Source organism: Anabrus simplex, chromosome 1 (assembly GCF_040414725.1).
Source record: "Anabrus simplex isolate iqAnaSimp1 chromosome 1, ASM4041472v1, whole genome shotgun sequence".
NCBI classification, from domain to species: Eukaryota; Metazoa; Arthropoda; class Insecta; order Orthoptera; family Tettigoniidae; genus Anabrus; species Anabrus simplex.
Genome location: NC_090265.1, coordinates 61,843,130 through 61,864,394, shown reverse-complemented (window position 1 = coordinate 61,864,394; position 21,265 = coordinate 61,843,130). Strand labels below are relative to the sequence as shown.

Below are 21,265 nucleotides of genomic sequence, written 5' to 3'. Positions count from 1 at the left end.
TCAGGGTGGCTCTAATTACTGCCAGCAGTTTCAAATCAACTCCAAATTCATTTAAGATTTTTAGCAGGACTTCCTGGTCAATGGAGTCGTACGCTTTCTCAAAGTCCACAAAGACAGACACATACTGCTTGGACCTTAGTGCACAATATCTGATGATCGTTTTGAGATTTTGGATCTGTTCAGCTGTTGAGCGACCTGTTATTATTATTATTTATTTTATTATAATTGAAAAATATGTTTTGTGTTGTGTTGGTTGTTCTGAAGGCTTCTTCACTACACCCCGGATCACAGAAACAGGCATCTTTTTACAGCCTGATATACCGAGCTTTAAGAATTCCATTATCCCCTATAAACTTAAAAACTGAATTAAATTACATAAGGAATCTTGCCATAAATAATGGATACAAGATCGAAATGGTAAACCGCCTAATACACAAGATTAAAAACAAGCTGTCCATAAACCTTATACCAGACAAACCTAACAGAAATAAATACGCCATTTTTACATATAGTAACCCAACTATCCACCAAATTACTAATACCTTCAACGAATATAACATAATCATAGCCTTCAGAACAACCAACACAACACAAAACATATTTTTCAATTATAATAAAATAAATAATAACAGTAAATATTCAGGCTCAGGAGTGTATAGGTTAACATGTTCACAGTGCGGATTTTCATACGTTCATCAGACGGGACGAAGTTTCTTTATAAGATACATGGAACATTTCAATGCTGATAAGCACAACAAATATTCCGCTATGAGTACGCATATGAAGGAAACAGATCACCATTTTACTTCAATAGAAAAGGATCTTACAATAATCAGGATTACTAATAAGGGTAAACTGCTAAATGAATTAGAGAATATTTATATTTTTCTAGACAAAACAATTAATAAAGATTGCAACCTTAACGACGACACAGAGGTTAAGAGTTCTTTATATAGATTAACGCCCAAGTTATTAGAAACAGTCATTCTAAAGCAAAATAAAATCCCGCAAACACTTAAAACTGTCAATTCAACAACCCCACCTATCCCCCTGACTACTAAGCCTACAATCGCCCCTCCAAATAGTCCCCCTCCCACACCGACACCGACACCGACACGTAATACTCCGCCCAGTTCTACCCTCCCTCAACTCGCCCCCCCCTCCCTCCGTCACACAACACGCGAAGTAGGAACTTCAGTCAGACCAACGCTGCTAACAAAACAAGATAGATACTCACACGGCATTTGATTCAACAACCTCTATCCGTCGAGATTCCTATAACATCTGGAAGACCACACTTATATGGAAAAATCAACATAACTTTCAAACACAGATAGATTTCCAACTTATACTCCATTTCAACTATTACACCAGAGTGTACTTTATATCAATTCAACTCAATGAAGATACACCATTTGCTTCTTCGTAACCTAATTTTAACAGTTGGAATGCATAATTTAAAACAAAATTCATCCTCTGATCTACTTAGCAGCGATTGCGGCAAATATTACTGACTTTCACTAAGAAGAGGATCCATTTCAGTTCCAGATACATGCCGATTTTAAAAACTTCTTATCATTACAAATAATTTTTTAGACAATATTGTAAAATATACTACAATAATTATAACAGGTGCTTATACTTTCCATGTCAAATTTCATAACTACTGTTTCAAAGAAAATTTTTTTTTAATACCACACATACCTCATCTCAACTTTTCATAAACAATAGTGTAATAATTCTTAATAAAATAGTTTGTTTTAAGATTAGCTAATGTGCTGATGACGCCCAATAAGAAGGGCGAAACATGTCCACAACTATTCAATCTTTTATGATTATGTAACTACAAAACGTGGTACTGTAGGTATTGAATAGGTGAATAATAAATGTATACTTTGTAAATTGAATGTAATCACTGTTGTCAATACGGACCAAAAAATGAGATTAATGACTTATAAAATAGTTGTTTCACTCGAGCTATAATCTAATCTGGCACTTCTTTACGTCTCACGACATTCCCATATGTGCTTACGTGGTACATGATCATATGCCTTCTGAATATCCAAGAATACAACTATAACCGCTCTATTCATATCCCAGAATTTTTCAAAGAATATTCTTGTAAAAAAAAAAAAAAAAAAAAAAAAAAAAAAAAAAAAAAGAGGTCTAGCGTTGATCTGCTCACTCTAAATCCATGTTGTTCTTCCTCAAGTTTAGGTGAAACAAATTTTCTGATTTTTCTCTCCCGGATGGTCTCTAAAGTTGTCGCACTTCTTTCGGTCACCTTTTTTAAATAGTGGAATAATCAATCCTTGCCTCCAGTCACTGCGGATTTAATTTTCTTCCCAAAGTTTATATAGTACTCTGTACAACCATTGTATTCCAGGTTCTCCAAGTGCTTTGATCATGTCCACACTGAACTCATCCAATCCCGCAGACTTCTTGTTTTTCATTTTACATATTGCTGTCTCCACTTCCAGCCAGGTCAAACTTTCTACATTATAATTTACAACTCCTGTACTATTTCATTTTCATTTCTAGTTACCTCTCCATTTGGAAGCTCTACTGTGCTGATAGTACTATTATCATTTTTTTTGTTTTTAACAATGCTATACAGGAGCTTCTTGTTTTTGTCTTGCCCCATTCTATTGGCAAGATGATCTTTGCATTTCCATTTCTCAATGCCAACTATTCTTTTGACCTGTAATCTTTTTTCTCTGTAAAATGAGTTTATCCTCGATTTCACTTGGATTTCCTCACACTATGGCATGGTACAAAGCTCTTCTTGTGCCATTTCTAGCTTTGACAGCAGCTTTTACATCCTCACTCAGCTGTCTTCACCAATACTCTCCTCAGGTTATCCCATTCCTCATTTGCAGGTCTCAGATCATCTTTCAATAACATCTTTCGAATATTTTCTCAAAACATTTCCTTCATCCTTGGTTCAGAAAGTCTCCAAGTTTTTATTATTGGTGTTCTTTTGTTGTAGACTTCAGGAGATCTTCTCTTTGTAATATCTGCAACCAACAGCTTGTGGTCTCCATCCAAATTTTCACTAGGAATTACTTTGACACAGGGGTACCAACAATTACGGATTATCAGTAATTATTAAGGATTTCACCTAGCGATTACGGTCAAAGGAAAAGCGGCATCATCTCAAAACAGTATATTTCTGCGAAAAGAACGAATGAAGAAAAACATTCTATTCTTTCGAGCATACCGCTCAACCCTCCTGTTTTCACTGTTTGTGAGTCGGCAACTAAATGTATTCGATCGTCTGTTACTTTTGCTACCCATGAGCATTGTGAAACTCGTGTATGAAGGAGCTCCTCTCCTTCATACTGTAGAAACTTAGGTAATGTTGTATTTGCAGTACTGTGTACCTCACAGTAACTTTCTCACAGAAGGTCCCTCTGTGGGTGGGGGCTGTAGAATAACACCCACGGTATCCCCTGCCTGTCGTAAGAGGCGACTGAAAGGGGCCCCAGGGGCTCTGAACTTTGGAGTGTGGGTTGCTTCCACTTACTTGTGCCAGGCTCCTCACTTTCATCCATCCTACCCGACCTCCCTTGGTCAACTCTTGTTCTTTTCTGACCCCGTCAGTACGCTGCCTACGAGATACACAAGGCCGGGAAATACAGCACACTAGACTCGTCCTCGAGATACTTCTGGCAAGTGCCACTAGAGTTCTCTTTACTGATCTGTCTCGCCCGCTCATTGCAACACGATCGAATATAATAAACTATAAAAATTCATTAAAACTACTAATTTCAGAAGGCAGCAAACAGATATGAGATCAAAGATTGACCAAGAGCAATTGTTTGACTTATTTTCTACAACATATTTCTTACAATATGCTTAAAAGAAATGAGTAATTCACAAAAGAAGCAGAGAAATCTGATAGCGAGTTTGTCACTTCTTACCGATTCCTTTAATTTTGCCTCAGAGTATCCGATAAGCGGATCGAGATTGCTGTCATAAATAACTTTGGGTTTAATCACCCTTCCACCAATTATCAGCGATCCAATCTTTTCCTCTGCACATCTGATATTTTGACATTCGTATTGAAGCCGCGGTTTGGTGAGCGATGTTATGCTCGTTACACAAATATTTAGCGTCGTTTCACCGTATTTCTCTTTTTTCTTCCCGTAAAATTAAATTTGTATTCGCCCCTGTGGTGTAGTGGTTAGTGTGATTAGCTGTCACCCCCGGAGGTCCGGGTTCGATTCCCGGCCTTGCCACGAAATTTGAAAAGTGGTACGAGGGCTGGAACGGGGCCCACTCAGCCTCGGGAGGTCAACTGAGTAGAGGTGGGTTCGATTCCCACCTCAGCCATCCTCGAAGTGGTTTTCCAATGTTTCCCACTTCTCTTCCAGTCAAATGCCGGGATGGTACCTAACTTAAGGCCACGACCCTCTTCCCTGCCTGTCCTTTCCAATCTTCCCATCTCTCCACAAGGTCCCTGTTCAGCATAGCAAGTGAAGCTGCCTGGGCGAGGTACTGGTTATCCTCCCCAGTTGTATCCCCCAACCCAGCGTCTGAAGCTCCAGGACACTGCACTTGAGACGGTAGAGGTGGGATCCCTCGCTGAGTCCGAGGGAAAAACAGACCCTGGAGGGTAAACGGATGAAGAAGAAGAAAATTAAATTTGTTCAAACAGCAATAAAGCTCCTAAATGACCAATTTTAGCATGCTTTTCAATTTGGTTTGCTTTTTGGTCAAGTTGAGATACCGTAAAACTTTTTTTCTGATTTCATTACCCGTATGCTACTTCTCAATTTACAGATTGTTTTCTGTAATCTGATATTTAATTTTCTCATCCATATATTTTTTTAGATTTAACAGACATACTCGTAGACTTTCCTTGATATAGAAACGAGACTTGTACTCCTTTTTTGTTTGTGGTTGACGTATGAAGATATGGTATGTTTATCGATGTCTAAATCTTAACTTTTACTAAATTTTGATGGCAATATATAATTTTTGGGAGCTGGACGCTTCCTGAGTTTGACATTTTCCTGAGTGTGAACAGGATACACAATGAAAACAGAAGGAAGCTTGATTGATGTGCTTACACTGAAATCAGTTTTATGAGAAGAATTGCTAGGTAACTAAAGAGATCCTACTATATCACCTTGCCTAGAAATAGTTTGCTTCCATTTCTCCCTTAAACCGCACTCGGAAGGGAAACTATGAAACGTCAATTTTCATATTTTTTTAGTGTCATCCGAAAAACAGAGAGGTACACAACAATGCACCTTCTTCTCAACCTGAGACACTCACCGACAGAAACAATATTCGCAATAAATTGCACAAAATCAACACAGCATCACAATTATTCCGCATATCACAATGTTAAAGTCCGCCAAGAACAGAACGGAAACCTGACATCTAGCGGCTGAACTGTGAACACGATAAATTAGTAGCTATGTCCCAGCCTTGTATATCTCATAGGCAACGGTCAGTATTATGTATGGAGGCCTAGAGAGTCTTTCATTTTCACGCCCTTCATGGCCCTTGTCTTCCTTTGGCCGATACCTTCATTTTTTGAAGTGTTGGACCCCTTCCATTTTTTTTCTCTGATTAGTGTTAATAGAGGATGGTTGCCCAGTAGTACTTCCTCTTAAAACAGTAATCACCACCACCACCACCACCTCTCACAGAAGGAGTTTTCAGTGTTGATAGGAAATATCAGACAAAATTCGGGTCTAACATTAAGCACATCTACATTGGAATCGCTAATAGTCCAGAAGACAAAAACATCACAATGGGGAAGGAAACTTCAAGAAAACCTACACTAAAAAGCAGCTGCTGCGCAAATTTTATTGTGTAACATGATATATTTTAGAGCACAGAGCTGTCGAAAAGGCACCTCTGTTGAGATCATGTACAATCTTCCAAACTTCTTGGTCGGCGAGTATATAATCAATCACAGTTTCATATTTATCGTCCCAACTATATCTTGTGATCTTATGCGTGTCCCTTTTCTTGAATCAAATGTTACTTACAACCATATTGTTCCTCATACACAGATCTAGAAGATGATCGCCTTCTGTTGTCCTATTCCCCATTCATGAGGACCCAGGGAGGATTCATAGCCCAAGTCTTTCTGATCCAACCTGAGCATTAAAATCTCCCATTACTACCAAATTTTTACAATCCGTATGTTCTTCCAAGTTGGACAAGAAGGCTTCTTTTTCTTCAGTTGAACATCCTGATTGTGGAGCAAGACCTGAATTATATGATATTTGTCTCTATTCCAATTTACTGACACTTTAATTATTCTACATATATACATACACACACACACACTATCATATAGACTGTTATGCCTTTCAGCGTTCAATCTGCAAGCCTCTGTGAGTTTACTAAACGTCGCCACAATCCTTGATTTGCAACTAGTGTTATGGCCTCATTTAGTTCTATACCTCTTATCTTTAAATCGTTAGAAACTGAGTCTAACCATCGTTGTCTTGGTCTACCTCTACTTCTCTTACCCTCCATAACAGAGTCCATTATTCTCCTAGGTAACCTATCCTCCTCCATTCGCCTCACATGACCCCACCACCGAACACGGTTTATGCGTACAGCTTCATCCATCGAGTTCATTCCTAAATTATGCTTTATCTCCTCATTCCGAGTACCCTCATGCCATTGTTCGCACCTGTTTGTACCAGCAATCATTCTCGCTACTTTCATGTCTGTTACTTCTAACTTATGAATAAGATATCCTCAGTCCACCCAGCTTTCGCTCCCGTAAAGCAAAGTTGGTCTGAAAACAGACTGATGTAAAGATAGTTTCGTCTGGGAGCTGACTTTCTTCTTACATAATACTGTTCATCACAACGGCGAGCTCACTGCATTAGCTTTACGACAACTTGATTCAATCTCACTTACTATATTACCATCCTGGGAGAACACACAACCTAAATACTTGAAATTATCGACCTGTTCTAGCTTTGTATCACCAATCTGACATTCAATGCTGTTGAATTTCTTACCTACTGACATCAATTTAGTCTTTGAGAGGCTAATTTTCATACCATACTCATTGCACCTATTTTCAAGTTCCAAGATGTTAGACTGCAGGCTTTCAGCACAATCAGCCATTAAGACCAAGTCGTCAGCATAGACCAGACTGCTTACTACACTTCCACCTAACTGAATCCCTCCCTGCCATTTTATACCTTTCAGCAGATGAACCATGTAAACTACGAACAGCAAAGGAGAAAGATTACAGCCTTGTCTAACCCCTGTAAGTACCCCGAACCAAGAACTCATTCTACCATCAATGCTCACTGAAGCCCAATTGTCAACATAAATGCCTTTGATTGATTTTAATAATCTACCTTTAATTCCATAGTCCCCCAGTATAGCGAACATCTTTTCCCTTGGTACCCTGTCATATGCTTTCTCTAAATCTACAAAACATGAACACAACTGCCTATTCCTCTCGTAGCATTCTTCAATTACCTGGCGCATACTGAAAATCTGATCCTGACAGCCTCTCTGTGGTCTGAAACCACACTGGTTTTCATCCAACTTCCTCTCAACCACTGATCGCACCCTCCCTTCCAGGATGCCAGTGAATACTTTGCCTGGTACACTAATCAATGAGATACTTTGATAGTTGTTGCAATTCTTCCTGCTCCCTTGCTTTTAGATGGGTGCAATTACTGCTTTTGTCCAAACTGAAGGTACCTTACCAACACTCCATAATAATCTTACTACTCTATGAAGCCATTTCATCCCTGCCTTCCCACTATACTTCACCATTTCAGGTCTAATTTCATCTATTCCTGCTGCTTTATGACAATGGAGTTTATTTACCATCCTTTTCACTTCCTCAACTGCAATTTCACCAACATCAGTTTCCTCCTTCCCATGAGCTTGGCTGTTTGCAACATCACCAGGATGATTTCCTTTTACATTGAGAAGATGTTCAAAATATTCCCTCCACCTCTCCAGTGATTCCCTGGAATCTATTATGAGTTCACCTGAATTACTCAAAACAATGTTCATTTCCTTTTTCCCTCCCTAAGATTCTTTATTATTGCCCAGAAAGGTTTCCCTGCTGCTTGATCTAGCCTTTCCAGGTTATTACCAAAATCTTCCCAAGACTTCTTTTTGGATTCAACAACTATTTGTTTTGCTCTGTTTCTTTCATCTACATACAAATTCCTGTCTGCCTCGGCCCTTGTTTGGAGCCATTTCTGATAAGCCTTCTTTTTACGTTTACAAGCTGCTGTCACTTCATCATTCCACCAAGATGTTCACCTTTTCCCATCTTTACGCACAGTTGTTCCTAGGCATTCCCTTGCTGTTTCTACTACAGTATGCCACCCATTCACTTTCTATATCCTGAACCTGCTTACTGTCCACTGTTCGAAACTTCTCACTAATCATATCCATGTACTTCTGTCCAATTTCCTCGTCCTGGAGATTTTCTACCCTTATTCGTTTGCAGACAGATTTCACCTCTTCTACCCTAGGCCTAGAGATACTTAGTTCACTACAGATCAGATAGGGGTCTGTTTCATCGAAAAATCCCTGGTAAACTCGTACATTCCTAACAGATTTCCTGAATTCGAAGTCGGTTAAGATAGACTATATATGGATCTGGTACCCCTAGCCTCCCATGTGTAGCGGTGAATAGCCTTATGCTTGAAGAATGTATTCGTAACAGCTAAACACATACTAGCACAGAAGTCCTGCAAACGCTTCCTATTCCCATTAGCTTCCAATCTTCCCCACATTTACCAATCACCCTTTCGTATCCTTCGGTTCTATTTCCAACTCTCGCATTGAAATCGCCCATTAGCACTATTCTATCCTTGCTGTTGACCCTGACCACGATGTCACTCAATGCTTCATAAAACTTGTCAACTTCGTCCTCATCTGCACCCTCACACGGTGAATACATGGAGACAGTTCTAGTCCTAATTCCTCCAAGTGACAAATCTACCCACATCATTCGCTCATTTACATGCCTAACAGAAACTATGTTGCGTGCAATTGTATTCCTGATACAGAGCCCTACCCCAGACTCTGTCCTTCCCTTTCTAACACCCGTCAAGTACACTTTATAATCTCCGATCTCTTCCTCGTTATCTCCCCTTACACGAATATCACTTACTCCTAGCAAATCCAGATGCTTCCTCTTAGCTGACTCAGCCAGTTCTACTTCCTTTCTTCCATAAGCCCCATTAATATTGATAGCTCCCCTTCGAATTCCATTTCGTTCGCCAAGTTGTTTCCAAGGAGTCCCTCGCCTGTCAAATGGGAGTGGGACTCCGTTACTCCCATAGGTCCGAAGCTTGCTTAAAATGTTCTGAGCTCGGTAAATTCATGAAGCAGGATGCTACTCTACTTGCACATAGTCCAAGTGAGGATCTCTCCTCTAACAGGTTATGGACCACGGGTGAATTGTATAGTCCTAACCGCCTGAGTACAAGGAGGGCCATGACTCAGAATATGTCCGAGATGCCCACTTCCATTCCATAGCAACTGGTATCCCGACTTTCAGGACCACTTACTAGGCCACTCAGCCGTTGCCCATGGTTCACGAACTAGGACGTGACTACAGTAACCCACACCATGAACCATTTAATTATTCTATCACTGACAAATTCAATCTGGCTACAAACGTCACTATCTTTATGAAGAATAAAGCCCACTCCATTTCTTGACTCCAAGTTATTTCCAGACCAGTATAGTTTGTAGTCTAGACGGAGGTGTCTTATTCCTGTTGCCTTCCATTTGGTTTCACTCATCTTCTGACCACCCTGTACATCACAAACTGTATATACAACATGCAGTCAGCTAAGCAAAAGCAGCAGAAACACAACAAATGTGGGATTTTGAAAACAAAATTTTCCGTCACTGTGTGACAGATCAATAGTGTATAGTCACCTTGGGTACTGAGGCATGCTTGAATATGACTAGGCATACTCGGCACAAAATTGTTCTGGGGCAGATTATTTCACTCTTGGATAGCAGCTTCAGTCAGTTGCTGAATGTTAGCAGGAGGATTAGGATGGTGAGATAATTGCTGTCTCTTGAAACATGACAGAACCTCCTTGCTGCTCTCCAGGATGAAGGGCTCGTTCCATCTCTCACCGGATCGTCTCTAGACACTAATGCTCCATTTGAATGGGTGCAAACTATGGTGACCTCATCAGAAAAGAGCATACACCTCCACTGTTCCTAATGCCCTGAGCTATGAATTGTTACCTACCTCGTATGAGCTGCGCTACGGAGAAGCTTAAGAGGTGGTTTTAGAACAGGCCTCTTGATATCAGTCCTCTGTTTTGCAGCCGATTTTGCAATGTCTGATCTGACATGTTCACTCTGGTGAATCTCGCAAGATGGTAGAATGATGTGGCAATAGCAGTGGGCCTACGACGTGGTGAATACAACAAATGCAGATTCTTCTTATAAGTTGTTTTGCATGGGTAAAATTTGGTTTCTGTTGTCAATCAGCAACCGTTTCTGCCTCCCTGAACTTATCCCAAAACTCTGGAGACATCATTCTGACTCACTCCAACATGAACAGCAACATTCATTTGTTATCCTTTTTGCAGGAATATCACAATCTGAATGTGGTCAGTAGTAGAAATGGGTACTCTTGTCATGTTTACCTCTGTCTTCTATATGCTGTCTATTTACAGCCTATCTTACAAGTGGTGGTGTTAAAGTGACTGACACAAGAAATGCCTCTTACTGGACAAATATAGAATTTGATCTGGGTTTAGCGTCTCTACATGTTTCAGACAGTGGCCTACAGCATATACTGTAAACACGTTTGAGGCACCGTGACATATACAATGTAAAATTGTAATTTGCAAAACATTTTTTGAACAATGTAATTAATGGTAATCAACAGTAAATATGAATGTTTTTACAGTTCACATGGAATTTAAAACTATGACACCAAGTGTAGCCATAAATGCCAATTAACTGTGAATACAGTATTCATAAGCTTGTAAAGTACAAGTATTTTTGTAATCAAAGCATTCAGGAACCTGACTTGAGTATTGCAGTTTTTACCTGCATCGGCTACGGGTTGTTGTGTGTGAGAATAGTAAACGAACAACCAGATTTCTGATTAGCAGCACAAACCAAAAGTCAATAACAAATATCCTAACCTTCATGAGGTTATGGAAATCTTCTGTAATTTAGATATAATCAATTTCATATTAAGATGAAAAATATTTTCCTTTCTATGACATAAACAAACATATAAAAAATTTTGCACCACTTATGAAAAATGCATAAATATCTGCCATTGGTTAAAGTCCATTGCTGACCCACTTATCATGCAATCTAAGAATTTCATTGGTGAAATCGTGCATAGTTTAAAAAATCTGGATTTGAATACCAATGCATGGTTATTTTTAAGATTAATCTACATCTTCATAAATAAAAACCTACCTGTGTTTCCACCTCTATATCGAGAGTTTCATGCTGAAAATATTCTCGAATCACCACCTTCAACCTTTCACTTCGGTCCAAGTCAACATCGTCTAAACAGTCGGAGCATGTGGAAAAGGCCACACTATAAGAAAATATGGTAAATTCACGTTATACACACAGGAACAATTGCGAAATAACATTATATAAATTTAAATCACATGTTCAAGAATAATTACAAAGTTAAACCTAGTATGTTAGGAACTGACATGATTATGATCAAAGCCACAATGACACAGTGGTATCATAGAATGATATTACTCTGTATAATAATAAAACAAATGTCATGAATCTGGCTTCACTGGTTTAAGTTCAGTTTTTCAGTTGTTGAAGTCACAGGTTTTTAGCAAGCTTGAGACATTATAAGACTGATGCAGGGAAGTGACATTGGTGTTCAATTTACCTCCCTCAATAAACTGTTATTTTATGAATGGTTGTGCTCCCCTTGAAATCTTGAAATGACTGCCATATTAGTTAGCTATCCTCAGGGTATCATTAGGAGGGTGTAGAGCACATCATGAGAGGAAACAAATACATATATATTTTTTGGTATTCGTTTTAATGTCACTTTAACACACTTAAAGTTTTTGGCGATACAAGGATGGGCCTTAATTAAGATACAGCCCCAGCATTTGCCTGCCGTGAACATGAGAAACTACAGAAAACCATCTTCAGGACTGCTGATGGTGGGATTTGAACCCACCATCTCCTGAATGCAAGCTCACAGGAAAACAAGTAGAGTGTGAACAGTACAACTGAAAATGTTCTTACAGAATATGCCATTCAATTATTTTTCCTGGTATAATCTTCCGAATGACAGCCAACCGCATCCGAATGTTGTCTTTTCTGCAATTATTGCAGTCGGTGGAATTCTTCTTCAAAAGACTTTTCATGGTTGACTGCAATCAGAACGAATGAAGAAGTACTGGGCAGATAAGAATAATCAAAGAGTACAACCTTCAAAGAAAAAGTGAACATGGAAGACTCAAGTGGTCCAATGTGACCAATAAAGTTAATAATAATAATAATAATAATAATAATAATAATAATAATAATAATAATAATAATAATAATAATAATAATAATGTCTTATAAAGTTGTGTCTTGTGTTTGACAGACTGAAAAACTAAAAGGGTTAACCTGTTGACGAGTGCGCACGGCATATGCCATGCAATAATGACGGCCGCATCCAAGTACGTATTTGACCAGTAAACAACCTCTGGGGAGTAAGATTTTTTTTTTTCTAAATTACAGTAAATTTATTTATTACAAATTTGAGGGATATAAAAATGCATTTTAGATCGAGAAAGCACAGTCATTTCAAAACTTTTTAAAATGTATGATACTGTTCAAAGCAAGGATGTACGCAGACAGCGACTTCACAAGTAGAATGCACATAGCTCGTTTCTTTCTGTTGTTTTTTGCAGTAAAGTGTTTCTCAAGCAGTTGTCGAAAATATATTCACAGTTATATTTACGAAAACAAAAGATATTTACAGCTACGAAGAGCACAAACAACAATCCACATCGGCGGCAATCGTAACTTTGCTGTAACCTGTAGGCTAACGGCGCGCCAAACTCTTACACTGTAGGGAGTATACTCATTTCTGTCAGAGACCACCACCATACAGAACTAGGATTTGTACAGCGACACTATTCGATTGACTGAATAAGTTTCAAAAAACCCTGTTAGACGTCATATTACGTCAGTAAGCAATTCAAGTTCTTAGTACTAGCCTAAAACGACAAATGCTGTGCTCCCTCATGGGGGACCACACGGCAAATGCCGTGCGCATTGTACTGACTGTCCTTAGGCACACTCGTAAACAAGTTAATTTACACTCATTCATCATTGTCATCATCATCATCATCATTACCATTTCCCCTTATCCAGCTTCAGCCAGGTTAGGGAATCTATGATACGGAACTTCGTCATCTTTTTCCATTCTTTTTCTGTAATTCTGTTCCATTCCAGGTTCCTTCTTCTTCATCAAGTCTATCCATCTTGCTGTGGGTTACCCTCTTGCTCTCCTTCCCTCAAATTTAGCCTCCATCATCTGTTTTGGTAAACATCCTCCTCCATTTTCTGCAAATGTCCAAACTACCTTAGTCTACTTTTCTCAATTCTGATTCAACTTTTCCATTCCAATTTCCTGCCTGACATCTTCATCTTCCCCTCCCTGTCTTTCCAATCACACTTCCCAATTCTGTGACTGGAATGTTTATGTTTCAGAATCTCCCGAAATTACTCCTGTGCTTTTTTATCTTTTAATTTCCACACTGTTATCTTCATCTCTCTTGTCTCCTTTAATTTTACCATTTTCCCCCCACTTTCAATCTTGCTATCACTATTCAATGGACTCCATTAAAAGTTTCTCTCGGAAGAGCTGCTATGTCCAATAACTGTCTAGATTTAATGACATGGTATACAAATTCATATTTGTATGTCTAATACAAAAGATTAAGAGGCAGTTCTAATTAAATCTCCATTGGTCACGCAAATAAATGACACATGAATATTGATTCAAAACTGAATTAAAAAAGTGGCATTCATCAAAAGGAAAATTTAAAAGCTACATCGGGATATTACAATGTCTTCTTTGAAGAATGTTGAGAGTTGTTTGAAGTTGACACAAGACTTAATTGTGCGTAATGAGTGTAAGGTAGGCTTCATTACAGCAGGTAGCAACTCATCAGTTGTAGAGTCTGTTCTCCGATGGAGCAGCTACAGAAGGTGTCGGTTTTCCATATTACGAACAGCCTGAAGAATTGCTGGCAGTAGCTATGAAATGCCTTTAGGCATTGTGAATCCATTGTAATAGTAGCCTATACTTATGATGATACAATGAAACCAGCTTCGGAGAAGGTTAGGACATACTCTTCAGGTGGTGCACAGTTCTCTGCGAAAAGTAATTTCACCTTGTTTTTTGATTAAAAAAAAAAAAAAAAAAAAAAATCCCAAATGCTTATTATCATATCATCAAAGAAGGCTTTCTTATTTGTTCTTTTTTGTAGCAAACCTTAGTTTAGACCATTCCAGTGGAATAAACTCTATCTGGGTATTAAGGATACATATCCATACAGTGAATCGGCTTATTTTAAGCAACTGACAGTACCTTTCTCCCTGTCCAGTCTGTCACTTTGAACTTCCCCTTCATTTTCCTTTCGAACTTCTCCTCATTTTCCTTTCTGTGTCTTTTCCATACTCTGCCACCCACTGTATGTATAACTCTATCAATACTCCTATAATACATAGCACAGCAAGACTGCAAGAGTAAAAGAAAAGGAAGGCTCTTTACCTTGTGAATGCATTAAAAACAGCCTGAAGGTTTTGATGTGATGTCTTCTCTTGGTACTTCACACGCTCATGGAGTGAATCCAAGGCTTCATCCAATTCAGCAGGTTGAAGATTCCCTGGGGCCTGAACTCGAAAGCCAAGACATGAGAATTCCACAATTAGCCCTGTCCTTCTCCATTTGTCATTCACTGAAATAGCACAAGAAAATGATCAGTAGTTTGAAGAGAGCTTGAAATAGCACAAGAAAATGATCAGTAGTTTGAAGAGAGCTTGACTTGGCAGAAACAACAGATCTAACATTACACAAAACAAGTATGTTTATGAGCAAACAAGGAGAAGAAATATCTACTAATGGCTAGCCACTTTTCTTTCTAAATATATCAAACAATTCTCAAAATGATTCCCTAATAACCCAGCAGATATTTATGATTTACAAATAAAACGTCTCAATTCCATTGGAATTTCGGTACACAGGGTCTCTCATATAAACTCAGACCGAACGCACGGTTTGTATTTTTTTTTTTGGTTAATGTCGCACCGACAGATAGGTCTTATGGCGACGATGGGACAGGGAAGGGCTAGGAGTGGGAAGGAGCCGGCCATGGCCTTAATTAAGGTACAGCCCCAGCATTTGCCTGGTGTGAAAATGGGAAACCACGGAAAACCATTTTCAGGGCTGCCGACAGTGGGGTTCGAACCTACTATCTCCAGAATACTGGAACTGGCCGCACTTAAGCGACTGCAGCTATCGAGCTCGGTGGTTTGTATTCTGCGCTACAGCAGCTGCCTCAGCCAAATTTACGTTGCACACGACCGCCCTGCTTTAAGCGTATATACAATCTTATGTGAAATCTTACCTTATAAAAGATGCTGGAGGTGTCGTCCTTCCTGGGTTATACAAGCATTGTATCTGGTAACCAAGCGAGTGAGTTCTGCATTGTAATTTTGTGCAGAGAACACATGACTTCTAGGTTATAAAGAGCTAAAATTGTACGTGTAAACATTCTATATGTATTTAACAAACTTAGAATGTATTTAAGTTATGCTGGCTATTTTCGTTGGAAGGCAGTATTTCTAAACGTAAAAGGACTATAAATAGTGAACACGACTTTTAGGCCTACGGTACATATAAAAGTCTGTTTTATCTCATTAATTCCTGTGGTAAGGCTGACATCAGGAAGGGCATACGGCCGTAAAAAACTCGTTACGAAAATTAGTCTCACTTCATACTCGATCCCGTAGAAGAAAGGGATAAGGGCATCGTGTTATCATATAATTAAATATTGATACAAAAGAACTTAATGGCCAGTCATTTGTCTCTGTCAGTTCAGCAGTAGGCCTAGCACACAGTAAACCTGATCACTGCCTTCATTTGAATTATCGCCTTGCGCCGCCAACTTCCCTGCCTTGCTACCGGCATGTCAGCATTCTAAGTGACGTCATCTTCACTGCTATCTCTCGCCAGTCGCGTCAGCCATGCTTCATTCTCCATTCAAGAGCATACAGGGTCCTGTATTTTTGAACCTTTTAAAAATAATTTTATTCCCAACTATGGAGTCTAAACAGTGTAAATCTATTCCCAGATGGTCTCTGATATTCCCAGTTGGTGTATATGTAGCAGAAGCCACTACTTCTGAATAAAGAAGTGCTGTAGAAGGCATGCCAAACCATCAGCTGATAACTAGCGTATGTTACGAGTTGTATTTCCGAATGTAATACATAGTAACTGGAAACATTCTTTTGATAACTGCGGCTGTTCAAACTAGTGTTGGCTACTGAATGCATGATTCGAAGCAGTGTATCGATTCATTCAAGTGTCCGAGTGAATCGATTCACAGGAAAGGCGAGCTCACGGCACACGATTCAGCTTACTCCCAGCGGACAGTGCTGAGTGGCGCACTCACTGGACGTTGACGGGGAGCCGAGCTTCCGCTGCAGCGAGACAGTGTATCATGGCACATCGAAAGAATCGTGAACGAGCGCGGCTCAGTGAGACACGTGATACACACGGCTCCTTATCGGCTCACTGGACACGCGGAGAGCCGAGCTTCCGCTGCAGCGAGGCATACAGTGAATCATGGCACATCGAAAGAATCGTGAACGAGCGCGGCTCAGTGAGACACATAATACACACGGCTCCTTATCGGCTCACTGGACACGCGGAGAGCCGAGCTTCCGCTGCAGCGAGACATACAGTGAGCCATGCTAGACTGAAAGAATCGTATGCTATAATGGACTCTCAAGCTCAGCTCATTTGAAAATAATACCCATTTGCATTCACTGTCCTCTTCTTACAGGGAGGTTTAAATAATAGATGGATTTATTTGCAGTGTTAAAAAGGTAGTCACAACATAATTCTGAAGTAGCTAGTAAGTAGGTAGGCTATTAGGTTATACTATTTATTAGTTTAATGAATCTTAGTATTATAACTTAGATGACATTTGACAGTTAAACTCGACTCTAGCCTGCCCTATGACTATGAGTCATGCTCATGAGTCATGACCACTCAAAAGTACCTGTTTTATATTGGGAAGAACGGCTCAGTATTCTCTCAGTTCATATGTCACATCGTTGCACAAGACTTCAATCATATGTGGACAGACGCAATAACAGTATGTTGAATCAGAAAACCAGCGGGCTACTGTACATCTCGGGTAGCCTATACAAAAAATGACGATTTAAAAAAATCCTCAGCTGATAGAAAAATACTTTTTAAAAAAGACTGAGCGAGTTGTCGTGCGGTTAATATCGCGTGGCTATGCGCTTGCATTCGGGGGATGGTGGGTTCGAATCCCACCGTCGGCAGCCGTTAAGATGGTTTTTCCGTAGTTTCCCCATTTTCACACCAGGAAATGCTAGAACTGTACCTTAATTCAGGCCATGGCTGCTACCTTCCTAACTTTTCCCACCCTGCGTCGCCGGAAACCTTCGTTGTATTAGAGTAACTAGCATTTTTTCTAAGAAAGGAGTTCATAGTATGAAGACCAGATGGCAGCTGCGAGCACTGAATGCTGTTGCTGCTGTCTTACCAGCACATACTACACAGATGCAGTAGGAGCGGTGACCAATGAGCCGTGAATCGGATCACTGTATCGATTCAGTAACGTGAACGGAATCAAATTAATCGATTCAGTAAAATGAATCGAATGTCCCATCACTAGTTCAAACAGACCCTTGTTGTTAAGTACATTTCATGCTTGTTCTCTACATGTATCACATCAGGATTTGCATAAACAGCTGTCCATGCGATAAGACAGACCACATTGTTTAGGTTAGGTATATTATCGCCTTGATAGTGCCACAGACGATAGTGCCAAAAGTTCTACGGGAAAAATAAAAATAAATAACAGGAAAATATACCGCATTTATGGATATCTACAGGTGTGGCGGTAATGCATTTTATTATCATAATGTTTAATTTCGTACTTCGTTGTCTCTTTTTTTATTCACGCATACCCTAGTATGTAATAGACAAGAAAAATGTTCCACCGATCAATACATTTATTGTGAATGAATTATTGCACTAGTACCGGTTTCGACCTATCTTGGCCATCATCAGCTAGCACACAAATTTACAGTCATAGGACAAAATTACAAAGATGTTACGTAAGAGCATCCGGATGTTTAATGAAAAATGGAAGTAAAATATATTGCAGATGTTGTGTTAAAATATCTCTGATTAAAAGTGGTGATGGTTAGAATAAACTAAAACCTATTGATTGAGCATGGACATGAATACATAAACACATTAAAATATATATGCCACATCATAAGACACTAAAAAATATAGCACATTAAACACATTAAAACATGGTATATTTTAAAAACATCTAATAAAATTTGAGTTCATGTTGCGTTGCATTAATTCTTCAATCCTCTTGTAGTTCTTGTGTTGATTAAGTTGAATATCGAGAATGTTCTATGGCTGATATACTTTGTATTGGTATGTTATAAGAACTCTTGTCATTAAAATTTGAAAATTGAGTACTGTACAATTCAACTGTTGATGTAGTCAGGTAAGATTTATATATACAGCAAGATAGGGTTTAATTTTAGAGCAGTTGATGGTGACACTTCTCTCGTCTATGCAAGTTATATGGTTGTTATCTGTAAAGAAAAGCTAATATGAGTATAGCGTATGTATGAAGGAATGCCTGGATGTATGTGTGAAATGAAAAAAAGTACTTACTGTTGTTGCTGTGGAGGTTGTGTACCGATATGTTTGGAGATTTGTTGTGTTCTGCTGTGAGTACGTCTGGGGCTCATGTGAGCTGTGTGGAGGGATGTTGGTGGAGGGGATGGAGGAGTGGCTATTGTGAAGGTAGGGGCGGGGTTAGGTTTGTGATTCGTCGGTTTGTTATGACTAGGGCCCGGATTTTTAGGTGGCATAAACCTTCACTTTAGGTTTTTTGTATTCCTAAAATAGGTTATTTTAGGTTTTGCCTCCAGGCAGCAATATTTTTGGTTTTGGTAGTTCTGTAAAATTTATTTATGTTCTTATTTCACAATAGTTTACATTGTCATATTCATAAAAATTCACAGAGAATACACTGTACTGTTTCCTTTGTAAGTTATTTTTTGGCATTGCAGTAAATAACAACGTACATATCCAAATTGTCTGGCGTATATGACGAAGAAGTTCTTTCAACAGAACATGACGTCATTGGTGCGTAGTACATATATGCTAATGCATTAGGTTGTAGGGGTAATTTTCCTGAATACTTTTCTCCCTGTAATACTGAATTGATGACTTTCATATCTTCAAAACCAGGATTGCGTTGAAGAATCTTCTGTAGCTTCGAAGAACATGCCACTCCCAATGGCCCAGGTATTTCTCTTCTGGAAACATTGCCAATGATATCCAGGGAATCTTTGAGTGGCAAGGTTGCACCTTCCAACTGGAGAATAGCTTCTGGTATAAAACAAAACTGTGTCTTAATATATGCTAGGGAAGCGACGAGGGTCTGGCACTCGAGCGATTTCTTGGCCTTTGCGATGCAGGAAGCTTCTGTTTCATCCAAATCATTGACAACATTTTTAATTCCTTCTAGGTGGTCAGCATAGTAAATAGCAACAGACATCAAAGTTCCCCAGCGGGTAAGTATCGGCTTAGGTGGAAGAGGTGTTGTTGGTAGTTTCTTTTTGAACAACTCTATACGTGTTGGGGCTTTGAGGAAAACTTTCTTGACTGAAGAAACCACGCTGTTGACGTCACTGAAGTTTCTTCTAATCTCCTCCACAAGGCGGTGCAGGCCGTGGGCCAAGCACGTAACGTGTAGCATGCTCGGGTAGAAGGACTGTAGAACCTGCCCTGCCTTCAACTTGTAAGCAGCACTGTCTGTCACTAACAAAAGGAACTTACTATCTTGATTCTCTGCTGGCCAAAATATGCGTAAAGCATCCCTCACAGCGCAGGCTATTGTGCTGTTGTTAGTTTGTTCTATTTCTTTACACAGAATTAGATGAGCGTTACCTGGTTCATTTTGATCCAGCTTACCTACTACCACATTAACAATGAAGCGACCGCAACTGTCAGATGTTTCATCGACAGAACACCAAATATAGTGATCGCCTATATCTTCTCTTATTTCATCTAATGTCTTCTGGTAATCAGGATGCAAATAATTCTTCCTGAAAGTGGATTCATTAGATATACTGCAGCCGCTGATGTCTCCTAAGAATGTTTTCATGGTCAGGTTACTTAGCACGTTCCATCGGACGTTTGCAGACACCAACGCCTGACATAGGCGAAAGTTAAAGTTATCTTTAGGCTTGCCAATTGTGGAAGAAATAAACGTTTGCTTACTGTTGCTGCTGGACTTATTTCTCCTCGCTACGCTAGCTATGTGAGCCGCTGCAGATTTATGCTGCTCAAGATGGGATTTCTGCTCACATTTAACCTGAAATGAAGAATCCAAATCCTAATTACTCTTCAGTAAGCGAGCTAGGGTATTGCAATGCAGGTTTTAGATAAGTTTTGGGAAACTAACTTCTTTGGAGCATGCCTGACAGAAGACTACTCGACCGTCTGTAGTGAAGTGTCCATCTGTAGCAATCCATTTTCTCAATAAGTGCGATTTAGGCATTGTTTTGCTATACAGCAATTATAGTTAGAAAATACAGCAGGAACCAATCACCACACACTCTGCCGGCTGTACTCTTTATGGACGACTGGAGGTGAAACTGTTTACGTTCCTCCTGACCTTCTATCAGATGCATCAAGGAGCCACCAGATGTCACATATGTAGTGGGAAACATGGGATTTGCTGCATTTAATGGTAGTAACATGAACTATCTCCGTCCTACTGCTTGTAATTGCGCTGGAAATAATTTTACAATGCAGGGGAAATAACATTCTTTACTTGAGGAAGGTAAAACAGCTATTTAGGTTATTTTAGGTGTCAACCCCTCATTTAGGTTTTTTTAGGTGCAATGAAATTCACATATTCTGCTCCAGGAAGTATGAAACGAACAAATATATCGAAATTTGTGAATT

General features: G+C 39.4%; 1 protein-coding gene across 1 annotated transcript in view; it reads right to left on the bottom strand.

The window, feature by feature from the left end:
• The window catches only part of RecQ4 (RecQ4 helicase), a 136,881-nt gene that overhangs the window by 15,067 nt on the left and 100,549 nt on the right, over positions 1-21,265 (bottom strand). The window contains exons 12-13 of the mRNA XM_067153624.2: positions 14,771-14,957; positions 11,434-11,557 (exon numbers count right to left, since the gene is read on the bottom strand). Of these exons, the coding sequence (XP_067009725.2) occupies positions 11,434-11,557; positions 14,771-14,957 (311 nt within the window). The remainder of the gene's footprint in view (positions 1-11,433; positions 11,558-14,770; positions 14,958-21,265) is intronic.